Here is an 11355-nt window from a genome sequence, read left to right as displayed (position 1 = left end):
CGAGAAATCGAGTTTGCGATTGAGCTGGTTCCTGGAGCAGGACCAATTTTAATTGAGCCTTACCGAATGTCGCCTTTGAAGCTGGTTGAACTTAAGGCTCAACTGGAGGAGTTAATGAGTAAGAACTTCATTTGTCCGAGCGTTTCTCCGTGGGGAGCACTGGTGTTGTTGGTGAAAAAGAAGGATAGAGGTATGCGGCTGTGCGTAGATTACAGACAACTGAACAAAGTAACCATAAAGAATAAATACCAATTGCCGAAAATTGATTATCTGATGGACCAATTGCAAGGAGCTGGTATCTTTTCCAAGATTGACTTAAGGTCTGGTTATCACCAGATAAGAGTGAGAGATGAAGATATCCCAAAAACGGCTCTCAGAATTTGATATGGTCAATACACTATGATGTCATTTGGATTAACCAATACCTCTGCTGTGTTCATGGACTATCTGAACCGGATATTCTGTCCTTTCCTGAATAGATTCGTCATCGTCTTCATTGATGATATTCTAATCTACTCTAAGACTGAGGAAGAGCATGCGGAACACTTGCAGATCGTGCTGCGGATTCTGAAAGAGAGGAAGTTGTATGCAAAACTTTCTAAATGTGAATTCTAGAAGAATGAGGTGAAATTTCTGGGTCACATAATGAGTAAGCAGGGAATAGTAGTGGATCCTTCTAAGGTTGAGGCAGTAATGGATTGGGGACAACCTACATCAGTGATGGAGATTAGAAGCTTCTTAGGTTTGGCAGGATATTACCAGAGGTTTATCAAGCGCTTTTCACAAATTGCATTGCCTTTGACAAAGTTAACTCAAAAGGATGCGCCATTTGTCTGGACATCAGAATGTGAGGAGAGCTTTCAATTTTTGAAGCAGAAACTGACTATAGCGCCTGTGCTTGTGTTACCCGAACCTAATGTGCCATTCGAAGTGTATTGTGATGCTTCGTTGAAAGGTTTGGGGTGTGTTTTGATGCAACACCGGAATGTGGTAGCTTACACATCGCATCAGCTGAGACCTCATGAGATGAATTACCCAACTGATGACTTGGAATTGTCTGCGGTTGTATTTGCATTGAAGATTTGGAGGCATTACTTGTACGTAGTGAAGTTTTGAGTCTTCTCTAATCATAAGAGTTTCAAGTATCACTTTGATCAAAAGGAGCTCAACATGCGGCAAAGGAGGTGGATGGAGTTGCTAGAAGATTATGACTTTGAGTTAAGTTATCACCTAGGGAAGGCAAACGTTGTAGCGGATGCCTTGAGTCGAAAGTCATTGACGGTCGCTTGGATGATGATTAAGGAAGAGGAGTTGGTGAGCAAGTTTGGGGATTTAAGACTGGGTGTCGGAGAATTTAATAGGAGTGTCTGCTTAAACCAACTGCAGATCTCTAGTGATTTCAAGTCTGAAATTTCAAAAGCTCACAAAAGGATCAGGAGTTACAGAAGGTATTGCCGACAATCGAAAAGGGAAAGCGATGGAGAGTTTCATGGGATGGAGACGGAATATGGATGTACAAGGGTAGGATTTGCATACCGAATATTAGGAATTTGTGGTAAGATATGTTGAAGGAGGCGCATATGAGCAGATTCTCTATCCATCTGGGAAGTACCAAGATGTACGATGATCTAAAGGCGATGTTCTGGTGGCCGGAAACGAAGAATGATGTGGCATTGCATGTTTCAAAATGTTTGAATTATCAGAAAGTAAAGATTGAACACTAGAAATTCCGCAATGGAAATGGGAAAGCATCGCCATGGATTTTGTGTCGGGTTTGCCAAGAACTTGAGTTGGATTTGACACAGTTTGGGTGATTGTGGATCGGCTGACGAAGTCAGCTCACTTTTTGCCCGTTCGGATCAATTATACCTTAGAGGACCTAGCACGTTTGTACATCAAGGAAATTCTAAGGTTGCACGGTGTGCCTACCACCAAAATCTCCGACAGAGATCCTTGTTTCACTTCAAGATTCTGGGGGGGCATTTTAGAAAGCATTTGGAACTCAGTTGAGTTTAAGTACTACGTACCATCCTCAAACCGATGGCCAATTAGAGAGGATAATTAAAACCCTAGAGGATATGTTGAGGGCTTGCGTTTTGGACCAATCAATGAGTTGGGATCGGTATATGCCGCTAGCAGAGTTTGCATATAATAACAGTTACCATGCAGCATTGGAATGGCTCCATATGAGGCTTTGTATAGGAGAAAGTGCCAATCTCCACTATGTTGGTATGAAGCTGGGGAAACAAGTTTGTTAGGGCCTGAGTTAGTAGCTGAAATCGCCGAACAGATTAAGAAAATCCGAAACCGAATGCAAACCGCTCAGAGTCGCCATAAGAGCTACGCTGATCAGAGACAAAAATCGTTAGAATTTGATGAAGGAGATCATGTATTTCTAAGAGTTACTCCAATAACAATAGTGGGTAGCGCAATCAAAGCAAAGAAATTGAATCCTCGTTATATCGGTCCAGTTCAAATCCTGAAGAGAATCGGGCCGGTGGTGTATTAGATAGCTCTACCACCGCATCTTTCAAACATGCACGACGTATTTCATGTTTTGCAGCTTCGAAAATACACTTCTGATGCTAGCCACATTTTAGAACCTGAATCAGTTCAATTAAAAGAGGATCTGACGCTTCAAATGACTCCGGTTCGAATTGACGATGCTAGTATTAAGCGATTACGTGGAAAGAAAGTCTCATTAGTAAAAGTTGTTTGGAGTGGAGCTGAAATTGAGGAACACACTTGAGAACTTGAGTCAGAAATGAGAAAGGACTACCCGCACCTATTTTCAGGTAATTGAATATGAATTTTGGGGGCAAAATTTATAATTAGGTGGGTAGGATGTAAACCCCACAAAATTAATAAATAATTAGCTAATAAATTAATTATTATTAAAAAAAATTAGGAAATTAAATTTTTATGATTTAGAGGAGTAGAAATATTAAATATATAAATTTTGACACTAATTTTAAAGATTTTGGTTCAAAAACGAACCAACGGACTGAATTGATCGGACTGGACCCAACTGGCCCAAAAACCCAACCTATTAATCACCGAGGACAAGCCTTTCTTCACCTTCATTACTAAGCATACGCTAAAGGAGAGGGAATTAATGCCGAAGCAACCCTAACCCCCACTTTGGTTTTCAAATCCTTATAACTTTCAATCCGAATCTCCGATTGACAAGCCGTTTGCAGCCACGTGTTCGTGTCGGATTTCTCTTCAATTTTATCTAAACAAAGTGGTAAGAAATTAGAATTTCTCTCTCAGTTCTCTCCCTTTTAAATCTCGTGACTTTAGGGTTTGGGTATTGAGGAATTGAATGAATTTGATGGTTTAGGTGAACTCTGGCAGGGGATAATCACTGGATTTTGTCCAATAGATCCGTGGGTATGGTAAGAAAATGTTAAACCCTTGTGAGTCATTGAATTAGTGAACTCTATGACGATTATAGTGATATTATGTGAAATAGATTGTGTTCTGGTTGATTTGGAGTTCAATTGGGCGGTTTGGAACGAAATCCGGGTAATTAGGTTTGAGGAATTGACGTTTGGAGGCTTAGAGCTTGTGAAAGGAGAGGTTTTTGAGGTGTTCTAAGGTTAGAGAGGAATCGGCCATGGTATGGTTTTGGTTTCTCATATTTAATGTTTAATGTCACGTGAAAACTTAGGCTAGAAGTCCTTAAGATAGGAATGAATTGAATGAATTATTGATGGATTGTGTATATGGTATATGATGTGTGTGGTTTGGTTTTTGAAAATAATTTGCTATTGGAGTTGGTTGATTTTGAGAAAAGATTTATATTGGAAGTGGTTTGATTTTGAAATAATTTGATACTGAAAATGATTTGAATGACTGAGAGGTGTTTGGTTTGGTGGTTGGGACCCTTGAAGGGTGGTAGAAGTTTAAGTTTTAGAGGAGATACTGCCGAAATTTCTATAAGAATTGGAGTTTTGATTTGAAATGTTATTTTAAAACGAAAAAGATTATTATGTGGCTTGTGTATTTGAGACTATTTGTTGACCCTCTGTCACAAGATGTGACCAGACACTTTAACTCCTCGTGTTTTCCCATGGGCATGCATATATATATATGGATTTTGAATATTAAATTATTAATCTTGGAGTTTGACTCCATGGATATTATTTTTGAGCTTGGGGGATGCACGCATAGAGGGACTGTCCAATAGTTAACTACCAAGACATGTTGGGATGGCTATATAACTGATAGATGAGACTCATCAGCCATAGGATAGGTATACATCATGTGCATTTGTATGTTTTTCTTGGGTGTGCATTGTTTTGGTTTGCTTAATTGCTTAACTATGCTTATCTGCTACTTATTCTATTTGTTGTCATTGTACCTCTGCCTGTGTTTTCCTTGCTTGATTGTATGTGTATGTTTTCTGAGAAACCCTTCTTGGCAGAGGTATGAGGGGAGGGTTGTTCCACCGGTGATTCGAAGGGTTGAAGAAGATAAAAAGTGAAGTGTTAAGTTAAAGTTAGATTCAGAACTTGAATACCTTAGATAACTTACCTAATTTCTGGTTTAGTTGGGTCTTTAAGCTAAAATCTGAGTGTCGAAGTTCTAGGAATACCTCTGGCTTTCCCGGGATCTTTTATATTATCTATGTGGGCACCTTTTCCATGTTGAGAACCTTCAGTTCTCATTCCATATATATATTTTGTTGTTTTTTAGATGCAGGTCAAGAGGCACCTCGCAGGGCGTCTGGAGTTTTCCGTGTAAGCGAAGTTTAGTTATTTTGGGGTGCTGTATTTTGTATTTATGCTATGTATATATGTATATAGAATCTCCTCTGTATAAATTTTATGTTTGCCCTTCCTAGAGGTTGAATTGGAGAAACAGGTGTTTATTATATAGTTTGATTTTAATTTTTGGGTTGTATATGTATAGGATTTCGAATCTCTAAAGTTTGAATTTCACTTTAGAGAGTAAAGTGTGATCTCTCACCATTTATTTTATAGGTGGGACCAAGAATAAATATGAGAGAGAAACCATTCAAGGATAGAAGATCACACTTTATCCTCTAAAGTACAAATTTAAAATTTAGAGGATCCAAATTCATATATATATATACTCTGGTCTGCCTTGGCTTCGCAGGTCGAGTCTGGAGCTTGATATCTATGTTTTTGGAATTCTGATCTGTAAATTATATTTTTAGCTTTCTTTTGAGCTTACCTATTTGTTTTACGATTATCCACGTGAGTGTGAAACAATTTTCTATTTTTGCTTTGTGTAGATTATTCTTCAAGGCTCTTAGATAGAATTTCTTTCAACCATATTTATATAAGTCTTTTCTGTTAGAGATTGTAATACATCGCCACCTCTACTTTACGACTTAAGCGTAAGGCTCTGTGTGGTAGGGTGTTACAACCGTCAAAAGACATTTTTTGAATACAAGAGGTTCTAGATGAAATCCACAATGAAATATGTGGAATTCATATAGGGGCAGGTCACCAGCAAAAAGGTGTTACGAGCTGGCTTCTACTGACTGACTTTTCAAAGCTCACAAAAATGCTATAAGGATATGGAACGACTCTAACTACCACTGAAGAATCTCCCTTTCGACATACATATGATACAGAAGTTATGATTCCCATCGACATAAATAAAGAAAAACCAAGGGCAACATTCTACAATGAAGTCGAAGCAGAAAAAGAAGAACTCGACCTCCTTCTAGAAATCTGAGAGCAACCTCAAGAGAAGAGGCTTTGAGAAATTCTACAATGAAGCTAGTAACATTCAAGCTCAAAAAGAAGAATTCGACCACTTTCCAGAAATCCAAGAGCAAACTCGGATAAGAAAAGAGGTTTTGAGACAAAGAATGGCTACGAGGTACAACAAGATTTGCCACAAAAGCCCCCATCCTGATAAGAAATAATATCGGATTACAGAGGTTAGGCGAAGAAAAGCTAACAGCAAACTAGAAAGGACCCTGAAGTCTCAAAAAAGGGCTACTACAAAATATCCGATCTCAAGGGTGATGAACTGTCCAGGTCATGACATGCTTCCAACATGAGAAGATACTGCAATTTTTTATGGAAATTGATTTCCTAAAATTAAAACACACTAATGGAAGCTTGGCAAACCGCAAAAATCACAGACTGACCCTATAGAGGTTGTTCGGATAAAATCATGAGGAACCAATTGGTGGAAAGAAGTGACATACGCGAATTTGAAAAAAAAAACACCTCGAAACAGCTCGAGCCAAATAGGTTGAAAGAGTTATATTTAGAACAAGTCACAAAAGTAACTTAACTAAATATGCCCTCAAGGCATAAATATGATTTAACAACTCGACCCACACGAGTAAAAAATAAATCGTACAAAATTCCATGCCCACGATCTCATATCTAAAATTTCCAAAAATAAATGACCTAGTCGTATAAAATGCAACAACTTCACAAAAACAAGTTGTCCAAAGAAAACTTGTTCAAACATGCACACCAATATAAGGACAACTCGATTTAAACGAGTTGTGCCAGTCAATCATATTTTCGACGAACTTGTATCAAGCACAAGTCGTGTCAACCTGAAAGCAAAGCTTTAAAAGTTATTTGTATGAATCACTAAAGCTAAATTGAAATAACTCGATATAAAATGAGTTGTAAAAAAAATCAAAAGGGTAAAAGAAAAAATGACAAGAAAAACAATTCCTCAACCAAAAGACTCGTACAGAAACGAGTTGGAAGGATGGTAAAAGCATTTCGAACAGAATCAAAACGTAAAATCAATTCTCCAATTAAAACAGCTCGGATAAAAATGAATTGTATCATACAAAAGGATAACAACCTTGTAAAAGCTAGAAAGGGGAGGGAATAAGCATATAATTCCTTCACCTAAGGCGCCAATTTATGCTTGATAAAGTGCGAAAATCACGAGTCGACCTTTTTAATGGTGGCTCAGATAAAGCGACGAGGTTCAAATTGGTGTCCAATAGTTATAATACGGCTTGATGAATTAAACAACTGAAGCTCATGAGAACGAAATCGAGCCAAAAATAACTATACGATCTAAGCGATTGTATTAAAAACAAGTCGTATAAAATTCTATCACTCTAGAAATAACTTGAATCTACAACTTTCAAAATAATTTGGTATAAAATGAGTTGCTGTGTAAAATCAGAATAAGTTTTAGAAAGGTGATTTGTATTAAAACACGTCATGTATAACACCCTGTTTCTCCACAGAGTTATTCTCAAAAATTCTGTGATGAGAAATTCGATAAATATCTGAGAATCACCTCATCATAAAATAATAAGGCAGATTTAGACTTGATAAGTGAAAAGAATAGATATACCGTGAGAGATAAAAGCATGTCCTAAGCCAAAAACCATATCGATAACGATGAATTTAACTATCGAGTTAAATTCATCTATTGAATCTTTACTACTAGCTTTTCTTGACTGTATTAGCTTAGTAGAATGTTCTACACTTGATCTAAAATAGAGATACTCTTTGGGGCTAATATTTCAATTGCCGGTTGTTCAAACCGATACGGTTTGAAAACGGTAATCTTACGGTTTAGTTATTGAACAGTTTCCTTTCCTTTCTTCGGCAATTTGGACAGACCTTTAAGGAAGCTACCTTTAATATAAATTCATGAAGCCACTGGTGCGCAAAATTTAGAACTCTGCATAGCTTGACTGGCAAGTGCACCGGGTCATCCAAGTAATACCTTAGGTGAGTGAGGGTCGATCCCACGAGAATTGTTGGATTGAGCAAGTAGTGGTTATCCTGCAGATCTTAGTCAAGCAAATAGAAAAGGTAGCTGTTGTTGAATGCGCATAAAATAAGATAATAAAGAAAATAAAAAAGAGAAATCAAGACAATTCTTAAAGAGATAATATATAGAAACAGTTAAGGCCTCGGAGATACTTATCCTTTTGGATTAATGCTTCTTATGGACTACTTCAACAACGATTGATTCATTTAATGACAAGGCTGTAAGTGATCATCGCCCCGCCAATGGTCATTCATCTCCTCAGATCCACATCAAACGCCACGCCAATAGTCATCCAATCTGAACGAGGGTGAAGCTCACACATTCAATCACTGATGATCCTACTCAAAATACCACAGACAAGGTCAGATCTTCCGAATCAGAGAATGAAGCTCTATGGCTCTAGCCTTAGCGCCACAGAAACCTCAGTTATCCATGACTAACGAGATTTTATGTCACTTATCCAAATTAGCCTAGATACGTGTTGGAATCTATGATGCATTCTCAAGTTGCAGCTTAATACTCTCCCGCCAAGGATTTAGAAGAACTCATGTAGAATAAGGGGTCATACGCCAGTTCTACCCCAGATTCATAAGGATGAAGAACGACAATGCATCATAGAATGGAATCACAACGTTTACTGAAGTAGAAAAGTAATAATATTAATCCATTGAGATGAGCAGAGCTCCTATCCTTAACCTAGGAAGTTTAGTTGCTCATGATTTACAGGAAAAAATATGAAAAGTGTAAAGGGTCCAAAGTTCCTAACAAGGGTGAACTCTTGTCTATATATACTAATTTAATGACTAAGGATTATAAAAATAAGATGAACTGGACTCCTGGTGCGAAAATCCACTTCTTAGGCCCACTTGGTGAGTGTTATGTCTGAGTTTGGGTTGAATTCACGTGCTTGGACTCCTCTTGGGGCGTTGAACGGCGGATTTGGTCCATTTTGGGTGTTCAACGCCGAGCTTGCTCCTTTTGGGGCGTTGAACGCCGGGCAGGGGGTGATTTGGGCGTTCAACGCCCGTTTTGGGCCATCATTTCCAAAGTTAAGTATAAACTATTATATATTGCTGGAAAGCCCTAGAAGTTAGCTTTTCAAGGCCGTTGAGAGCACGTCATTTGGACCTCTGTAGCTCCAGAAATTTTCCTTTGAATGCACTGAGGTCAGAATCTGACAACATTTGCTATGCTTTCCTTGCCTCTAACTTGGACTTTGCCAAAACTCTTCAATTTCAGTCAGAATTTACCTGAAATCATCAGAAAACACAACAACTCAAAGTAGAATCCAAAAATGTGAATTTTGCACCAAAACCTACTAAAACATAATAAAACTCAACAAAACATAACTAAAGCAGCATGAAAACAATGTCAAAAAGCGTATAAAATATCCGCTCATCAGAACACCAAACTTAAACTATTACTTATCCCCAAGCAACAAAATAGGATTAAAAAGAAGAGAGAGATACAATAAGTCTTGAAGTTTCCAATAAAGCTCAGTTTCAATTGATGAGCGGGGCTAGTTGCCATTTACTTTTGAACAATTTTGGCATCTCACTTTCCTTTGAAGCTCAGAAGTATTGACATCTTTAGGAACTCAGAATCCAGATGATATTATTGACTCTCTTAGTTTAGTTCTTCTTGATTCTTGAACACAGTTTCTTTTTGAGCCTGGCCGTGACCCTAAGTGTTTTGTTTTCCCTTATTACCACCGGATACATAAACGCCACAGACACTTAACTGGGGGAACCCTTGGATTCGACTTTAGCTTTGCTTAAAGTCCCAGACAGTGGTGTCCAGAGTTCTTAGGCACACTCTTTTGCTTTTGGGATCACAACTTTAACTGTTCAGTCTCAAGCTTTTCACTTGACACCTTCACACCACAAGCATTTAGTTAGGGGAAGCAGCTCATTTGAACTTTTTAGGCTAAGATTTTGTTTCTTTAGACCCTCCTAACCATTGATACTCAAAGCCTTGGATCCTTGCTCTTGCCTTTTGGTTTTAAGAGCTTTTGGCTTTTTCTTTTTATTTGTTTCTTTTGTTTTTTTTTCACTTTTTCTTTTTTATTTTGCTGCTGTTTCTTGCTTTAAGAATCAAATTTTTTTTTTTGGATTTTTCAAATTACCAATAACACTTCTCCTTTTCCATCATTCTTTAAAGAGCAATACACTTAACTCCAACATCAAATATGCACTGTCAATTCATGCATTCAGAAAGTAAAATCAAAGCCACCACATTAAAATAATTAAACTACTCTTATTATATGACTCGAGTTTATGTATCTCACTTTTCTTTTTCAAATAAATTTTCTTTTAAGCTTGGTGAGGGATACATAGGATATCTTATAACCATAGAAATTTCAAAAATAAATTACTAAAGCAAAGAAATCCTAAGAGTGATCATGCAAAAGCTAGAATAAAAAAAAAGAAATATAGAATGAAATACTGAAAACACAAAGAAAGGGGGAATGATACTCAACAACCTTAGTGCTGATGGTTGCTCAAGCTGTGCTCCCTTTGCTGCCATTGATGATAGTATACACCTAGAGCTCGCTTTGCAATACCAAACTTAAAAGTTTGCTTGTCCCCAAGCAAAGAGATCTTGGTCCCCTGTTGGCGTTGAACGCCAGGACTGCCTCCCTTATGGGCGTTGAACGCCCATGCTCCCTTCCTCCTTCTGGCATTGAACGCCAGTAAGGGGCACCCTCTAGGGTGTTCTGTTTCTCGCCTACCCATTTCTATTTCTGTTGTAATGGCTACACATGATCACAAACGTTAGAAAACCTGGGAAAACCTTGAAAATAAAAAATTAAACTGAGACAAAACTGAAATAAACTAAAAGATACTTATGGTTGGGTTGCCTCCCAACAAGCGCTTCTTTAATGTCATTAGCTTGACATTACTGCTGTCATGTAAGTAGTAGTGTAGAGGTGTCTTGCTCAATGTCATCCCCCAGGTAATGCTTGACTTTCTGTCCATTAACGTGAATCTTTCGTCAGAGTGTCTGTTTTGGAGCTCAATACGACCATAAGGTGACACGTCAGTGATCACATAAGGTCCCGTCCATCGTGACTTGAGCTTCCCTATGAAGAGCTTGAGTTTGGAGTTGAAGAGCAAGACCTTCTGGCCATGCTCAAAGACTCTGGAAGATATCTTCCTATCATGCCATTTCTTGGCCCTCTCCTTGTAAATTTTAGCATTCTCAAATGCAGCTTGTTGGAATTCATCCAACTGATTCAACTGGAGCAACCTCTTTTCTCCTATTGCCTTGGCATCTAAGTTGAGGAATCTGGTCGCCCAATAGGCCCTGTGTTCCAGTTCCACTGGTAAATGACATGCATTGCCATAAACCAGTTGGTAAGGGGACATCCCAATAGGAGTCTTGAAAGCTGTTCTATATGCCAAGAGGGCATCATCAAGCTTCCTTGCCCAATCTTTTCTAGAGGTGCTCACTGTTCTCTCCAGGATTCTTTTGAGTTCTCTGTTGGAGATCTCGACTTGCCCATTTTTTTACGGATGGTATGGAGTTGCCACCCTGTGGTGAATACCATAACGATGCAGAATTGAGTCAAGTTGTCTGTTACGGAAATGAGTGCCTCTATCACTG

General features: G+C 38.3%; 1 protein-coding gene across 1 annotated transcript; it reads right to left on the bottom strand.

Moving 5' to 3' along the window:
- On the bottom strand, window positions 10477-11117 carry LOC107636017. Its single transcript, XM_016339557.1, has 2 exons — window positions 10652-11117; window positions 10477-10532 (listed from the first exon to the last, which is right to left on the bottom strand). The coding sequence occupies exons 1-2, from the start codon at window positions 11115-11117 to the stop codon at window positions 10477-10479; spliced, it is 522 nt and encodes a 173-aa protein (XP_016195043.1).

Source organism: Arachis ipaensis, chromosome B04, assembly GCF_000816755.2.
Source record: "Arachis ipaensis cultivar K30076 chromosome B04, Araip1.1, whole genome shotgun sequence".
NCBI lineage: Eukaryota > Viridiplantae > Streptophyta > Magnoliopsida > Fabales > Fabaceae > Arachis > Arachis ipaensis.
The sequence above is the reverse complement of the archived record's forward strand: the minus strand, read 5'-3'. Positions and strand labels throughout refer to the sequence as shown.